This window comes from Oreochromis aureus, linkage group 14 (assembly GCF_013358895.1).
Source record: "Oreochromis aureus strain Israel breed Guangdong linkage group 14, ZZ_aureus, whole genome shotgun sequence".
Taxonomy (NCBI): domain Eukaryota; kingdom Metazoa; phylum Chordata; class Actinopteri; order Cichliformes; family Cichlidae; genus Oreochromis; species Oreochromis aureus.
Genome location: NC_052955.1, coordinates 4,129,618 through 4,144,105, shown reverse-complemented (window position 1 = coordinate 4,144,105; position 14,488 = coordinate 4,129,618). Strand labels below are relative to the sequence as shown.

At 44.2% G+C, this 14,488-nt stretch overlaps 2 protein-coding genes and 1 non-coding gene across 11 annotated transcripts in view; 2 read left to right on the top strand and 1 right to left on the bottom strand.

Moving 5' to 3' along the window:
* Positions 1–3,884, top strand: part of aamdc (adipogenesis associated, Mth938 domain containing) — a 24,648-nt gene extending 20,764 nt beyond the window's left edge. The window contains exons 1-4 of one of the 9 annotated variants that reach the window (XM_031741768.2): positions 1,501–1,625; positions 2,246–2,396; positions 2,484–2,579; positions 2,962–3,884. In XM_031741768.2, the coding sequence (XP_031597628.1) occupies positions 2,265–2,396; positions 2,484–2,579; positions 2,962–3,102 (369 nt within the window). In that variant the 5' untranslated portion in view covers positions 1,501–1,625; positions 2,246–2,264 and the 3' untranslated portion in view covers positions 3,103–3,884. The other 8 variants (XM_039622815.1, XM_039622816.1, XM_039622813.1 and 5 more) reach the window with 8 other exon arrangements.
* Positions 555–745, top strand: LOC116321837. The gene has a single exon (XR_004199582.2). It is a non-coding gene; the product is annotated as a U2 spliceosomal RNA (small nuclear RNA).
* ints4 (integrator complex subunit 4) lies at positions 3,620–14,488 on the bottom strand. The gene is made up of 24 exons (XM_031741769.2): positions 14,370–14,488; positions 12,798–12,992; positions 12,527–12,644; positions 12,328–12,434; positions 12,097–12,211; positions 11,804–11,889; positions 11,601–11,651; positions 11,417–11,505; positions 10,705–10,825; positions 9,902–9,973; positions 9,644–9,818; positions 8,966–9,171; positions 8,743–8,885; positions 8,530–8,645; positions 8,217–8,350; positions 7,841–8,007; positions 7,579–7,672; positions 7,410–7,490; positions 7,171–7,301; positions 7,026–7,085; positions 6,680–6,839; positions 5,440–5,583; positions 4,426–4,546; positions 3,620–4,291 (listed from the first exon to the last, which is right to left on the bottom strand). Exons 1-24 carry the CDS (start codon positions 14,421–14,423, stop codon positions 4,101–4,103), a joined length of 2,931 nt encoding a protein of 976 aa, XP_031597629.2. The 5' UTR covers positions 14,424–14,488; the 3' UTR covers positions 3,620–4,100.

Sequence of the window (14,488 nt, the reverse complement as noted above, 5' to 3'; positions counted from 1 at the left end):
TTAAGTGTCGCATGATATATTTTAACCAACACAAGCTCCTTTATTTTAGTACGATATTTTGTTTAGAGTTTTCTATGGAATTAATCGAGTTGAGGAGGCGCGGCTACTCTGGACTGAAAATGGCGGCAGCACTGCCTGCTCGCAGCCCGTAACAGAAACACGGACTACTCACGTGAATTTATCTCAGCACGGGCGGGGTGTTTTTCACCCACGAATGACTCGGTGATACTTGTTAGCCCTAAAAAATGTCAAATATCAGTAAATTCGGCATTTAATGTTAAAATTCGTAGCGTTTCTGCTCTGCTTCTGCTTCGGTTTGTGATTGGACAATTGCAGACTACGTAACCAGAAAGCAACCCGGAAGACGTAATTATTTCTTAAATAACTTTGTAGCGATTCTTTGACTCGTTCTGCTACTTCGGTTTACTGTTTATGTATTTATTTCATAAACTGTACGGTAAACGTTACTGTTGAATTTTTAACTTTGGGTTTCGAACCGTGAGTAAGGGAGACGGTGCGGGGAGTGACTCCGTCTGCTCCGACGTATTCCTGGTATCGCTTCTCGGCCTTTTGGCTAAGATCAAGTGTAGTATCTGTTCTTATCAGTTTAATATCTGATACGTCCCCTACCCGGGGACCATATATTAAATTGATTTTTGGAACAGGGAGATGGAATAGGGGCTTGCTCCGTCCACTCCACGCATCGACCTGGTATTGCAGTATTTCCAGGAACGGTGCACCCCCCCCTAAACATGTGGAAAAACAACGTTAAGCTAGCTGTGTATTTTAGTAGTGTTCGTGTGGATCGTGAAGGTACGGTGCATCCTATCGTAAATTTCACCTAAACAGAGCTTAATGTGAGTTCACTGGATTTTGTGTTTGGTAGGGTGTTTTTATGCACAGCGCAGTATTTCAAAGTGTAGTATTTGTAGTTTTTACTTAAAGAGCCCACGCCCGTTTAATTCATAAATAATAGTTTCTGGTATCATAATTGTTTTTGTATAAAGGGTTAAAGTCACAGTTGCAAGCTTTTCTTTCTTTACATTTTTCACGTTAACGTTCATAATACTAACGTAACTTAGTGAATTAAGAAACTAGTTTTCAAGAGGGTGCAGACAGATCACACAGGAGGACAGTTCCACATTGTTGACTATATATTTAAAATGTTTCAGCTAATGTTCCGCTTTATTAAAGAGAGGAGAGGAAACTGAACTGAGACTTACGAAACAAACACAAGTCTAGCTCCACAGGTAAACTCAGGGTTGTGTGAGCTGTGCAGAATGCTTTATTACTATGGCTGATGATTCAGCTCCAGCACCTTGATATTAAACAACCTTTACTTTCTGTACTTTCGTACACATCTACACCCAGACCAGAGTGCGAGTGTGAATCATTAGACTGACTGTTACTGCTCGCAGGTTAGTCCGTGTGTAAATGCTTCTTTCCCTTTAATTACGGGAGGAAGAACGACTTGAGGGGTGTGTTCAGTGAGTTGACATCGAGACGGGTAAGCAGCAGCACAGACTTTAGCTTCATGTTTTCCTGTTACAGCCTAACAAACTGCTTTAAAAGGATTTGAGCCAGTTTGCGAAACTATTTTGTCTGTTACGGTTTGAATAGATGCAGTAAGTGATCTATGGTTTAGTGTTAAAAGTAAGAAGTATAAAAATAGACCCAGTCAGCTCATGACTTACAGAAATGGCAGGAAAAGGATTTTAGTTGCTGACGAATACTGAGTGTGTGTGTGTGTGTTTAACCCTGTGCAATCTATATGTGCTAAGGTAAGCAACTAATTTGCCTGTGCTAAGCACACGGTTTGTACAGGGCAGCTTGCATGTAATAATTTGATCTGATTGATCGAATTGTCGTATTTACGTAAGTTATTGCTGTTAGGCGTTGCTATACACCTGTTCAATATAAACCACCTAAGGAGTCAAACTCGATTGAATGCAAGTAAAAGAACATTGGACCTAAAGTGGTAACTGGATTATCAACAGCATGTTTCATGTAGGCCTTCTTGTTCTTGCAGTGGTCAGTGGTAGTTTTGTCATTGACCTGCAGGGGAACATTTTAACGCATAAAGGGCACACAGAGACTTCCAACGAGTCACTTAAACACATAAATCGCTCCTGCTGGTTGTGGTGTTCTGTTGCATTAATTGGACCTTACAGAGTATTTCCATGGCTTGTTGGAACCCTGTCGCAGTATTTCAGAAGCTGTGCTAACTGCTCATCTTGTCTTACAGCAGGTAGCCTCAAAGAAACATGTCCTCTCCAGAGATCGCCTCGCTCTCCTGGGGCCACATGAAGGTGAAGGGATGCTCTTCCACCTACAAGGACTGTAAGGTCTGGCCTGGAGGGAGCCGAGCCTGGGACTGGAGAGAGACCGGGACTGATGTAAGTGGAACCAGAATCCAAATGAGGACGGACTGCTGTAAATTAGCTCGGAGGCAAATTTGTGATGTTGAGCTTTTTGCTTCTCAGCATTACCCCGGAGTACAACCTGCTGACCTGGACGAGGTGCTGAAGAAGGGAATCGACCTGCTGGTAATTGGCAGAGGCATGAGCGAGGCTCTGCAGGTAAAACAGACCAATTTATTCCTTTAAACATAATAAACCCAAAATATAAACTGTAGTTTGGTTGGAGCCTTAGAACCTTTGTTCTAAAGAGTTTTTGCTTTCTGTTAATTTGATGTAATAAAACATGGACAGATCCCACACTCGGCTGCTGTATGACTGAGTCATGTTGCACAAACTGCTCAGATATAGTATCACACAACAATGAGACTGCACACTTGAGTGGTTCATCCATTTAAATAATCTGGCTAATACAGTAGTTCTTTGGAGGCTAGAAGGTGATTTCCTGTGTGTTGATGTGGTTGGAGCGCTGATGGGCTGCCTGTGGATCGATTGAGGAGCTGTGCTTGTCAGACTCTGTATTCACACCATTGTCTCCTCTCAGGTTCCCTCCTCCACTCTGGACTTTGTGAAGCAGAAAGGTGTTGATGTAAAAGTCTTGCAGACAGAGAAGGCTGTCGCTGAATACAACAAACTGGCTGGCCAGGGTGCAAAGGTGGGTGGAGTTTTCCACTCCACCTGCTGATGTCACTCTTACCTTGCTGACGTGGCAACCTGAGGAGGACTCTACAAGCTTTTTCACTGTAGAGACACGATCCCACTGTGGGGCTGAAGCTTTGAGTTCACTGTGAAGATGCAAACAAGCTGCTGAAGGAACTAAATTCTGTTAATGGGCATAGAATGATTACTCTCCTGCTTTCAGTTGTGCTACAGGGCTCATTAGTTTTCCATGCTTTGCACATTAGAGAGCACTCTTTCCTTTACAGCCGTGTACTTCCTACCTGCCTTAAAAGCCCAAACTCACTGCTGATGAATTCAGCAGGAAAGAAGCCTTCAAACAACACGAGCCACCGATAACAGTTGAAACAGAGTTTCTGTAGGTAAATGTGTGGAACTATTGTTGATGTTTGCCTGCAGCTGTTTAATGGCTCAGTCTCCATCTACAGGCAAAGCAGGAGCCAATCACAGCACAGAAACTGGGTCCATTCACACCTGTGGCCATTTTAAAATCAGGTGGAGAGACCTGCACATCCAAACTGTGGTTAACAGAGTCAAATCTTTAAGTAAATGAACATCTTAAACAACAGAATTCACAAATCGAGTCACCTTCTCTCTATGAAAAGTTTTTTTTAAGATGGTGGCAGAAAAGAATCTTAGTGGCATCTTAGAAAGCTTTTGTAGATTTGACTTTAGATGCAGCAACACGTTATAAACCCTGAAATCTATGGATGTTACCTGCTGTCTAAACAGGGAGGAGTTCAGTTTGATTCATCATGTGACAAAATAAAAGTACAGATTGAAACATTATCACCTGACTTTCTCTTTTTTCTTTATAATTGAATACAAAACGCATTTTCCATAAAACCCAGTCTTGTGCTTCCTACAGCTTTACCGTAATAAGAGTGCTTCCTGTTTCCCACATCTCAAGTGTCTCAAAGAGAAAACACGATGGTGTCCTGTACAGTTCGAATTAGAAATGAACAGAAGAAGAAGAAAAGTCCTGCACGTTTAAGCTGTGAGGCGTTAGCGTCGTGCGGGCTTGGGCATGATGAAGACTTTAACGGCTTTGCTAAACGGAATGGTTCCCTCGACGGCAGCCTCTGCTGGCGGGAGGCTCTCCAAGCTCTCGCTCCACCCCAGCTTGGAAGGGGAGGTCAGGGAGGTTGAGGAGGAGCTGTAGGCCAGCAGGAGACGCACCTCGATCTGAGATGGCTCTGAGGCAGAGACACGAGAGGAGGAAACAAAGTGATGATGAGCGAGAGTTTTTACTAGTTTGAATGTTTAATTCAGTTTCATTTGATAATTTTATATTTAAAGCACAAGAAAACATGTTATTAAAAAAACTGACCTGTCCACGCTGTGTGTGAGAGGTAAACCTGCGTGATGAGTCGGTGTCTGTGGGGTCCGGGCTTTCTGAAGTCTCCAGGTTTAGGATGGATCACGTGACTCTGGCCGTCTGGATACAGAACCTGCAGAGGCAGCGAGTAGTAAATATTCATGTTGGGTGTAAAATACAAATAAATCAGTGCTTATAAGGCTGGATGATAACTGGCACAGCCTGTTTTACTCTGCACTCGCTGGCATGTTTGTAAGTAAGCCGATCCTGAGTGAGTCAGCGGCTCTGCATTTCAAACCAAGTGTTTTAACAGATGTTAAAACACTTTTATAAACTTTGTGCCAATAAAGTCGAGGCCTTGTTTACATCAGGGGGGGAAAAAAGCATGTTTAACCACAACTGCTGGGAGTGCTAGAATAGACCCGCAATGTGAGAGCAATTGATTTGTGGATGAATGGAAGACCGTGGCCATTGTTTTAAACAGGCAAAACAATATTTTTGTTAAATACCTCAAAGCTTAAAACCCACACAGTCCGTTGTGGGTGGGCTCTGTTTTGGTCTTTTATCCACACATAAACAGTGTTTTAGGAGAGACTGACTATTTAGAAAAAGATTTTTGTCTTGCAGTGTCAAAGGTGTGCACCTCGATCTCCCTCTGTCAGATTCGGATTACTTTATTAATCCAAAATGTTTACAGCTTACCCACACAACCTATAGTCTTTAAACACTAATCACAAACACTTACATGTCAAGGCAGAGATCGACAATGTGGTCGAGGAACAAAAAGAATATATTAAAAATAATTTGAATAACAAGGACAAATGCCTAAAAATGAACAATTACAAAAATTCATCTGAACGACCCCTGTCACTGTTAAATAATCTCAATGCTGACAGACTGTTTGCTGTTTGCAGGCCAACATTTCTATAGTCAGATCACAACATGTTGGTTTGGCACTTGACAGCAGTTTTTGGAGGGATTCAAGTAGATGACGTGATTTTTTTTCTGGCGTCACATCAAACTGACCTGAACTTTCACCGTGTTCTGGGGGTCCTGGACATGCTCCAGCGTTGCATCAATGTCTAACGCCACCACCAGGCCAGACGTGAACCTCAGCGGGTTGTCAGACTCACCTGTTGGCTCAATGATGGTCGCCGTCGCCCGATGGATCTGATGAGCAGCAGTAAATTAAAAAACAAAACTCACACATCACTGCTGCCATCTCCCTCTCTCATGGTCCTAAAGTCACTGAAGCTCAAAGTTCAGGAACTCCATCCATAAAAATGCAGAAATCTTTTATTTATAAATGTAAATATTTGGTAGAAAACTTCATTTAAATTAAAAAATGCATTCATGCAAATGAGATGTCAAAGACTAGTTTCAAATATAGAGTGGCTCCAGCTTTGATCGACCTTTATTCTGAAAGGTTTCACTTCTGTAATTTTATCGTGCCATCTGGAGTCTGCAGTGCTGCTGTTTTTAGATTGCTCCATGTCTAGGTCTGACCTGTTACACATTTATCATTTCATCACTTAAACTTAAAGATAAACTTTGAATGTGAGAGATTATAACTGCAGATAACAGCTGGGTCTCCGGGTCAGCAGTGAAACCACAAGGATGCTGATGTAAATTGGACAAATTCATAATTTATGCTTTGATGTTTGAGATTTCTCAGTGAGAAAGTTTGGTCAAGATGACTAAAATAACCCAAAATTAAACTCAAGCTAAAGTGTTGCTCTTATTTTGAAAGTTTAGTTGCTGCCACAGCTCCAGGGTGGGCGGGTTGCTGTTGTGGTTGTCCTTGGTTATAATCTGCTGCTTCAACACAGAATATCTCCTCCTGCAGCTGGTGACAGGAGTCCTTGTTCTCCTCACGAGCTACTAACCACAACCAGGTAACTGGTTCGTGTGCTGCTGAGCTCACCGAGCAGGACTACTAACTCCAGCTGCTGTCCAAGAACGTGGAGTCAGGAGTCCATCACGGGACAAGAAACTCACTGGGACCTCTGACTATACCAATTCTATCATGCGTGTAAGCACTTGGTTATGTGCATGCTTGAGAGCACCTTATAAAGAGCAATAGGTAATAACTGGTTTAAGAAAGACTTCCAAAGAGTCACTTAAACAGAAGCACTCTGAGACGAGCTTGAAGGAGGGATGAGTGCTGTACGGATTTGAGTCATGAAACTCATGCTGTGATGTAAAAGTGCACTCTACACTAAATGTGTCTTTGGCTCTCCTTCACCGCCTCGTGTGTTCACCGCACCTGTTCGGGCAGTCTGAGCTGCAGCAGGCCGCTCTGTCTCAGGGTCGTCTGCAGGATTTTCACCAGCTCCACTGGCTTACAGGACGACAGGCGCGGCATCAGCTCCAAGAGCTTATCCACAAAACTGTCCTGGAGGTGTGGCAGCTCGGTCAGAAACAGCCTGAGGGAGGCACGAAAGACAGACAGTGAGTCAGGACAGTCTGTGTGGGCCGACAAAACCCACCAGACGCTGTCCTTTGCATCCATAACACACAGACCATCAACAGATTACATAAAGCTCCTGCTCATGATGTGGACTGAGCCGAGTTTAACTCTCACTGTCTGAAACAAAGAATGAAAAACATACCTCTGAAAAGACTCAACATCCTGCAAAAACCTCTCACAGCTGCCGATGAGGAGATCCAACCTGAGGAGAGACACAGGCTGGGAAGTATGTACAGACTGTGTGTGTGTGTGTGTATGTGTGTGCTCGTGCGCACATGTGTGTTTACCCCTGTCTGGTGCGAGCAGTCAGGACGAGCTGCAGAGCTTTGGCCTGGAGTCGAACATGATGTATGGTGGCCACCTGTCTGCTCTCCAAGCCGCTGTACAGAAACTCCAGCTTGTAGGTTTCCTCCAAGATCTACAAACACAGTCACACACATCACATGATGTTGCTGTTACAGGTGTGTGTGTGTGTGTGTGTGTGTGTGTGTGTGTGTGTGTGTGTGTGTGTGTGAGTGAGAGAGACCTGCTGAGCCGCTGCTGTGGCTGTGACGTTTTGTTTGAGGCACAGAGGGACGGCCATGTTCCACAACTTCTCCTGCAGAGCCTGAAGAAATGAGGCACAGAGTTCCAATTGTGAGGAACTGCTGATCTGTTTGCAGACACTCAGAACCGCAGCAGAAACACGCTCCTACCTTCATTAGTAGCAGCTGGCAGCGCAGGTATGTAGCACAGAAATCAGCAGCTCCGGCGAGCTCCGTCTGCAGCTCCCCGAGCCGCTGCAGGTCTCTGCAGACACCAGTTAACGACTCGTTTACTCACAAATAACAATCAAATTCCTACAGTTAAAAAAATATTGGAGGGATTTCTGGCATTCATTCATAAAACATGTTCAAAAAGTGACAGCACAAATCCTTCCTCCATGCTTCGTGTGCACACTTCCCTGTGTGCGTTTACCTTATGGTCAAGTCCAGCAGGTCCTGGGCTCCAGATGCCTCCAGGTTCTGGATGGTGCTGACTCTATTGAGACTCTGTTGAAGGAAGAGCTGAGCAGATTCCACAGAACCAGAACCCGGACCCGAGTCCACAGAGTCGAGACCGTACACCTGCTTCCTGCCGGGCAACTAAAACACAGAAAGTGACAGGAAGGACCGTGTTTTCCAGGTCTGACGGACATTTTTCTCAAAAGCGTGATTGAGGAAAAAAAAATCAAGCATCCTGACTGTGAAGCAGCTGTTAATATTACCACTGCTGGTATTGTTTCTATGTCACAATAAACCTGATGCACTCAACCGCAGTAGTTTGTAATGTGATGCAGTATTTCAGTTCTCACTCTTAGCGGCGGCACGAGGTGAGAGAGGCTGTCCCTCAGGTAGGCGTAGTGTCTGAAGGTGTGGTCGGAGAACAGCGCTGGCATGGTGGGGCACGACTTGGCAGCATTGAACACCAACACCAGGACAGCGATGTCTGAGATCAACGGAGTCAAGGACGAGGAAACGCAGCACACAGCAGTAGAGGAGAGACAAAGCAGCCAAACCGCAACAACAGGTCATAATGGATGACCTGCGAAGCCCCTCAGTGGGTGGCGTTACTCAGGTTCCTGCTCTGCTGTGTGTGTTTGAGATCTTTCGGTGTGTGAAGGATACAGGCTGGGTCGTCCATGTCTGGCTCTGGCGTGTCGAAATATGGATGTGTGCTGAGCAGTTCAGGAACCAGCGGTAACACCAGCGTAGGATGGCGGGATCCCAGGAACTTCAAACACCTGAAGGTAGAGAATTCAAAAAATAATTAAATAAACCATCAGCTTAACTCTGCAGAAGTGCAACGAGTTATTTATAGACTGGGATGTAGACTCTTACTTCCAGACAGAGTTGCGGTCGGTGGGATATTTGTTCAGGTTCTTGAGCAGCTCCAGCAGAGCCAGCTGGATGCACTCTTTAGTGGAGACGTTGGTGTAACACAGTAATTCATGGAGAGCTTCTCTGATGTCTCGAGATGAGTCCTGTGCACAGACAGTGAAAAGTCAGACACAAAAACATCACTCGGGGTTTGTGATTCCAGATCGTTTCCCCGCTCTTATACCTCCAGCACGGCCAGCACCGTGTCCAGCTGGTCCTCTCTGAGCGTGATGTGGGTGGAGATTTCTCTCAGCACGTGGATGGACTGCAGCCTCACTTCCTCAATCTCATCGTTGAACATGTCGACCAGGAAGTCGAGACACTTCTCGGCGAAGCTCGGAGATGACCGAGCGAGGTGGCACAACGCCTCCACCGCTGCAATACGAACCTCTGAAACAAAGTTTAAAACACGAGAAAACATTCAGCAAAAAAAGAAAAATTCATCTTCAACAGAGGCCAGAGACAGAAAAAAGCATTTACTGACTTTCCATTGTGCTTCAATCATTCAATTCTTTATATCTGCAGCCACTCAAGCTTCATTTTGTCACCTGCCACACCACGCCATTTCTTTGCAGCCAGACGTGACCACATTTAGACGTACGGGTGGAGTTAGTAGTTAATGGTAGTAAGTGGTTAGCAAGCTACAGTTATGGAATCTATGGATGCAATGCACAGACAGGCAGAGTTACCTGCTATGTAGTGGTCTGTGCGTCACAGCAGATCTTATCATTTGTCAGATAATTATATGAAAAAAACATCTAAAAGTTCTCTGTAACCTCCTGAGACATTTATGAGAACACTTAGCTGTAGCAGCCTGAACTCGGTGCACATGTCATTTAAAATTCTGCTGGGTTTCCTTTACCAAACATCTCATCCTCCAGGCCGTGGACGAATGCCCCGCAAGCCCCCGAGGCAATGAGGTTCACTGTATTCGTGTCCAGTTTCTCCTTGGGGGCGTCATCGGCCCACTTCCTGCCAGAGGAGAACTCTCCAGAAGCAAAGAGCTCCTTGGCTCGTTCATGGGCTGTGCGCTTCCTCTGGATGGAAAAGAGGAATAAAGGAGAGTGAGTGGAGCTGTGGCGATCAATATCACTTTGCTGTCAGATAAAAAATAACTCACCCTGAGGTCTGACATCAACTTCTTATCCAAAGTTTGCTCCAGGAAGTGAGGACTGACCTGCAGCATCGAACCCTGACACACGAGAAAAGGTTTCACCTTAAGACCATTTGTCACACACACGCACACACACACACACACACACACACACGCATGCACGCTCTTATATTTATATCTCAGTGAGGACATCTAATTGACATCATGCTTTCCCTAGGCACCTACCCTAACCCCTTTCACCCCAACCGGTCGCAGCAGCCTAAACCCAACCATATACCATGATTGTTGGGTTTTTTCTGTAACCTACTGACTCTAAAATCACATTTTTTTGTCTCAAAAATAAAATTGCCCTGAAACTAACGTGGGGAACCCTGACTCTAAAATCTTTTGAGTCCTCCTAAGTGACTGTTGGTCCTCCTAACTGTTGGTCCCCACAAGTAGAGTAACATTCTAATTTTTGGTCCCCACAAACTGTCTAAACAGGTACACACGCACTGCTGTGGGTAGAGCTGTGACAGTGTGAAGCACACAGATGCATGATGATTCTTTCCCATCGTTAATCTGCAGGGATTTTTCCACTTAGTGAGAACAAACTCAGTAACATTGTATATATGTGGATTAAGTGAGATTCCTGAGTGGTGGGTGAGCCATCCTCAGTGATGCATTACATCATTTCTACAGTGATATGAGGACACATGGGTCCACCTGTGGATGTGAGGACTTCTTCTAGGTTTGTGTCCCGTATATCAAACTCTGATTTAATTGTTGGTGATGATGTTGTTGTCACGGAAGACTTTCTTTTTACTCACCAATGTTTTTGCGGCCTGCACCCGAACCATCCAGGAGCCATCGCTGACCATGTGACTGATCTTACCGAATGCATCGTCAACCAGCCGAATCTCCTCATTGGACGATGGGATTGGTACGATGCTGATTGGACAGAAATATCAACAAGCTACAAATCAGAAAAACTGGAGAAATGTTGCTTACAAGCAAAGTTTGTATCCAGAAGGAACATGAAAATATAAAAAAACAAACAAACATTTATGAACGTCAGTTTTTCCTACAATGCCATTACGTGAAAAAGTCAGAGTACATGTTCTGACTGGATAAACCATAACCAAACCTACCACTGGAAAGAATAACACATATACTGAAGGTTAAGGGACTTTTACTTTATTATTCATCTTTTAGCTGTAAATGATGTTTTTAAATGGTTTGGACCTAACAACACTCTGCTGGAATTATCTGTTGAACAGAAAAGCTGGCAGCTTTCTGTTTCGTTTTATTTTATTTTTTCGGACTTCTTCTTTTGAGAACATACATAGCCTTGGGCTAAATATAAAGTCGTCACACCTGGAAGTTTCATGAAGGTTTCTGCACTTCAGCAGAGACAGTTCTTACAGACAGCAGTTAGGATTTGTCTTTTCACACGTCAGTTGTGGTTTCTGATCCAGAGAACGGAACAAACTCAACAGCTACACTGACTGAAACAGAGTATGAGAATCTGGGTCTCCTCACCTCTCTGGGTACAGCTGACTGAGCACCCAAACCATCTGCACTGCTGCAGAACGGACCTGCTCGTAGTCATCTGTGAGCAGCCTGCAGGCCTGCAAACACACACGAATACATACAGAAGGTTGGATTAAACATCCAAAGCTATAGTGAGAGTGCAATAAGCTGTGAGGACGTATTCTGCTTGTACCTGATCATAAATAATCTGATGAATCTTCATCCCTCTCTCATGCAGCTGCAGCTGGAAAACAAACAACAGCACAGAGAGCGAGCAGAGTTACTGAAACTTGAAAAGAGAGTGGGTTGTTTTCCTTAAAGCTCACTGTGCGTGGTTTCTAAACACATGAGTGTAGTGCTGGTTGCAGTGCAGGGGGGGTTGCAGGGTTTTCCTACCATGGCTTTGAGGGCTGCAGTGCGGACTCTGGGGTCTTGGTCTCCAAAGTAGTCGCTGATAATGCTTTGGACATCCCTCAATCCTCCTGGAGGTAAAATAGCAGGCCGCCATAAAAACCATCACACAGCAACACAAAGCACAATAAATAATGACACATAAATACGATATGAGGATGAAACTAAAGACATCAAATTTAGATACAGAAGGATGGATTGATGGATTTACCTCTCTGTATTTTCAACATTTTAAGCTTTAGAGAAAATATAATAAATATATAACTATGTATACAAACCTAAGGATGTGCCCGGGCCCTCGTTTTCTTTTCCTACAGGAGCGTCCACCATGCCGAGACATCCCAGGAGCTGTAGGCACTTATTCCTCACCCCAAAATACGTATCAGAGAGATGCTAAGAGCAGAGAAGAGAAATGAGGAGGACATTTACTGGTTTGTGAAGAAAGTCCTGTTGAGTTTGTAATGACGACTTCTGTGTATGGACCCTGAATAAGTGCTTGTTTGTGTCACCTTGTAGGCCACCTCTACGAGCCTCAGTCTGAGTGCAGGACTCTCGGGCAGCTGCGTACCAATGACCAGCAGAGTGTCCAGCAGCTGGGCGAGAACTTGATGGGACTCTGAACACACAAAGAAACAAAACAGTTTACTATGAACGTTTCTCTGAGTTTTGGAGATAGATAAATCTTAGATATGTTCAGATATGTCGTACTCTCATTGCTGAGCGTGTTAATGGCATCGTCAACGATGCAGTCGGGGCTGAAGCCCTGCGTTTTAGAGAGCAGGCCGAGCAGAGAGGCAATCTTCAGCCTCACAGAGTTATCCGTCTCCTGGAAGAAAGAATCATCATCATTAGAAGTTTGACTTTTTTTAGGACACTAGAAATTCTGGTTTTATCAACTCTATTTTAAAAAAAAGGAGAAAAAAATATCAAGTACTGTATTTTATTATTATGGTCGTGGTTACCACCCACAACTCTTTACCTTGTAGTAATGCTCCAGCAGGATCCTGACCACACCCTCCACGCTCTCTGCCTCCACAGGTTTGCGTGCAAACTGCAGCAGGTACTGCAGGGCATCGGTGGAATTGGTGGCTTTACAGAGGTCAATGTGGAGAGCGGCAGACTTACTGGGTTTGGACAGACGCAGCTTTTTGGCTGGAGTTTCTTCATGTGGAATCTGTAAGTGTAAAAACAGTTGTAACTACAAAATGCATCTAATCTGTAATCTCCTGATATATAATCATCTATTCTTTTTGATCATATATACTAAGAACTACTGTCCATTTATCCATGTTCTCCTCTGTTGTTTTTGTTCTTTTAATCCAGGTCACAGGGGCAGCAGTCTAAGCTGGGATACCCAGACCTCTTTCTACTTTCACCTCCTCCAGGTCTTCTGGGGGGTACTGAGGTGTTTCCAAGCCTGGGTGTTCCCAGGGGTCTCCCCCAAGTTATACATGCCTGAAACATCTCACCCAGAAGGCGTACTAAAGCTTTCCCAGTAAGAAGCTCAAACCATCAATTGTCTCATTTTTCTCTCAGTTCCTCGCTTCATCTCTAGAAGCAGCTCATTCACCACCCAGAGGTCATGCTGACAGGTGAGAGTAGGAACGTAGTTCAGCCAGTAAATCAGCTGCTCCTCTTTGATCACTACAGACCTTTGCGTTGTGAACATTACTGCAGATGCGGTTTAAATCTCCTGCTGCGCTCTCCTCTCACTCATGTCCAAGAAGCTGCGACGCTTAAACTTGTAGCTTACAGCGGAAACCTCAAAGGCAAGTCAACCCTTTTCTGTCTGAGAACCGTGGCCTCGGACCTGGAGGTGCCAGCTCTCATCACACTAACAACAAACTGCCCCACTGTGAGCTGGATGTTGTTGCTTAGTGAAGCCACAAGATCCACAAAAACGAATGACATGACGCATAAACGGCTAATAACAGCACTGCTTCGAACAGCTATCACAGTTTCCTCTTACTTTGGCTAAAAATCCTCTCTGAGAGGAGCCAAAAGTTCCTCTGTGCAGGAAAAACGCAGAACATGCGAATGAGCTCAGTTAGCGGATGAATGATTGACATTAATGCTAAATCGGATGTAAACAAGTCGGTTTCTTTTTGAGCTTTCAAAGCGTAAAATGCCGCTGTCAGTGGATACTGTGCTCAACATGCCGCAAACCAACAGACAGCAGCTCAAATAAAATGTTTAATGTTCAAATCCTGTCAAGTCATGATGTCTTCCACTGAAGGCTTTTTGAAATTAACAGCAGCTTTCTTAGTCAGTCTGAGGCTGTTAGCTCTCGGGTTCATTTTGTTACAGAAGAACTTCAATTTTTAATGCATTAAATAAAATCTAAGAATACAAACACTAAACAGAATACAAGTTTAGTGCTTTTCCTCTGCACTAAACTCTCAGAGGATCCATGTTGTGTTGTGACTGTGAGCGGCTATATTTTAGCATTAGCTAACACGGTACTTGGCGCAGAATTGTAACATTTAGCGATTTTTTTAACCTTTAAACTCTAAGTTTACAACAGCTGACGAGACGGTTATAATGCGCTCACCTGTACAACTTTGGAAAATTCCTCATAAACTCGCTTTTTCAGATGTGCTGCCATGTTTATGAACACACAGTTAGCTAAGCGTTTCCATTCAGCAGCAGGATAAATTGTCCCTTTACAGT

Bases quoted from the DNA above. Each gene is read 5' to 3' on its own strand.
- ints4 (XM_031741769.2), bottom strand. From the start codon at position 14,423: ATGGCAGCACATCTGAAAAAGCGAGTTTATGAGGAATTTTCCAAAGTT. The intron at 12,645-12,797 runs GTAAAGAGTTGT...TCTTTCTTCCAG, and splicing joins TGCTGGAGCATTACTACAAG to GAGACGGATAACTCTGTGAG. The intron at 11,506-11,600 runs GTACAAGCAGAA...GTGTGTTTGCAG, and splicing joins ATCAGATTATTTATGATCAG to GCCTGCAGGCTGCTCACAGA.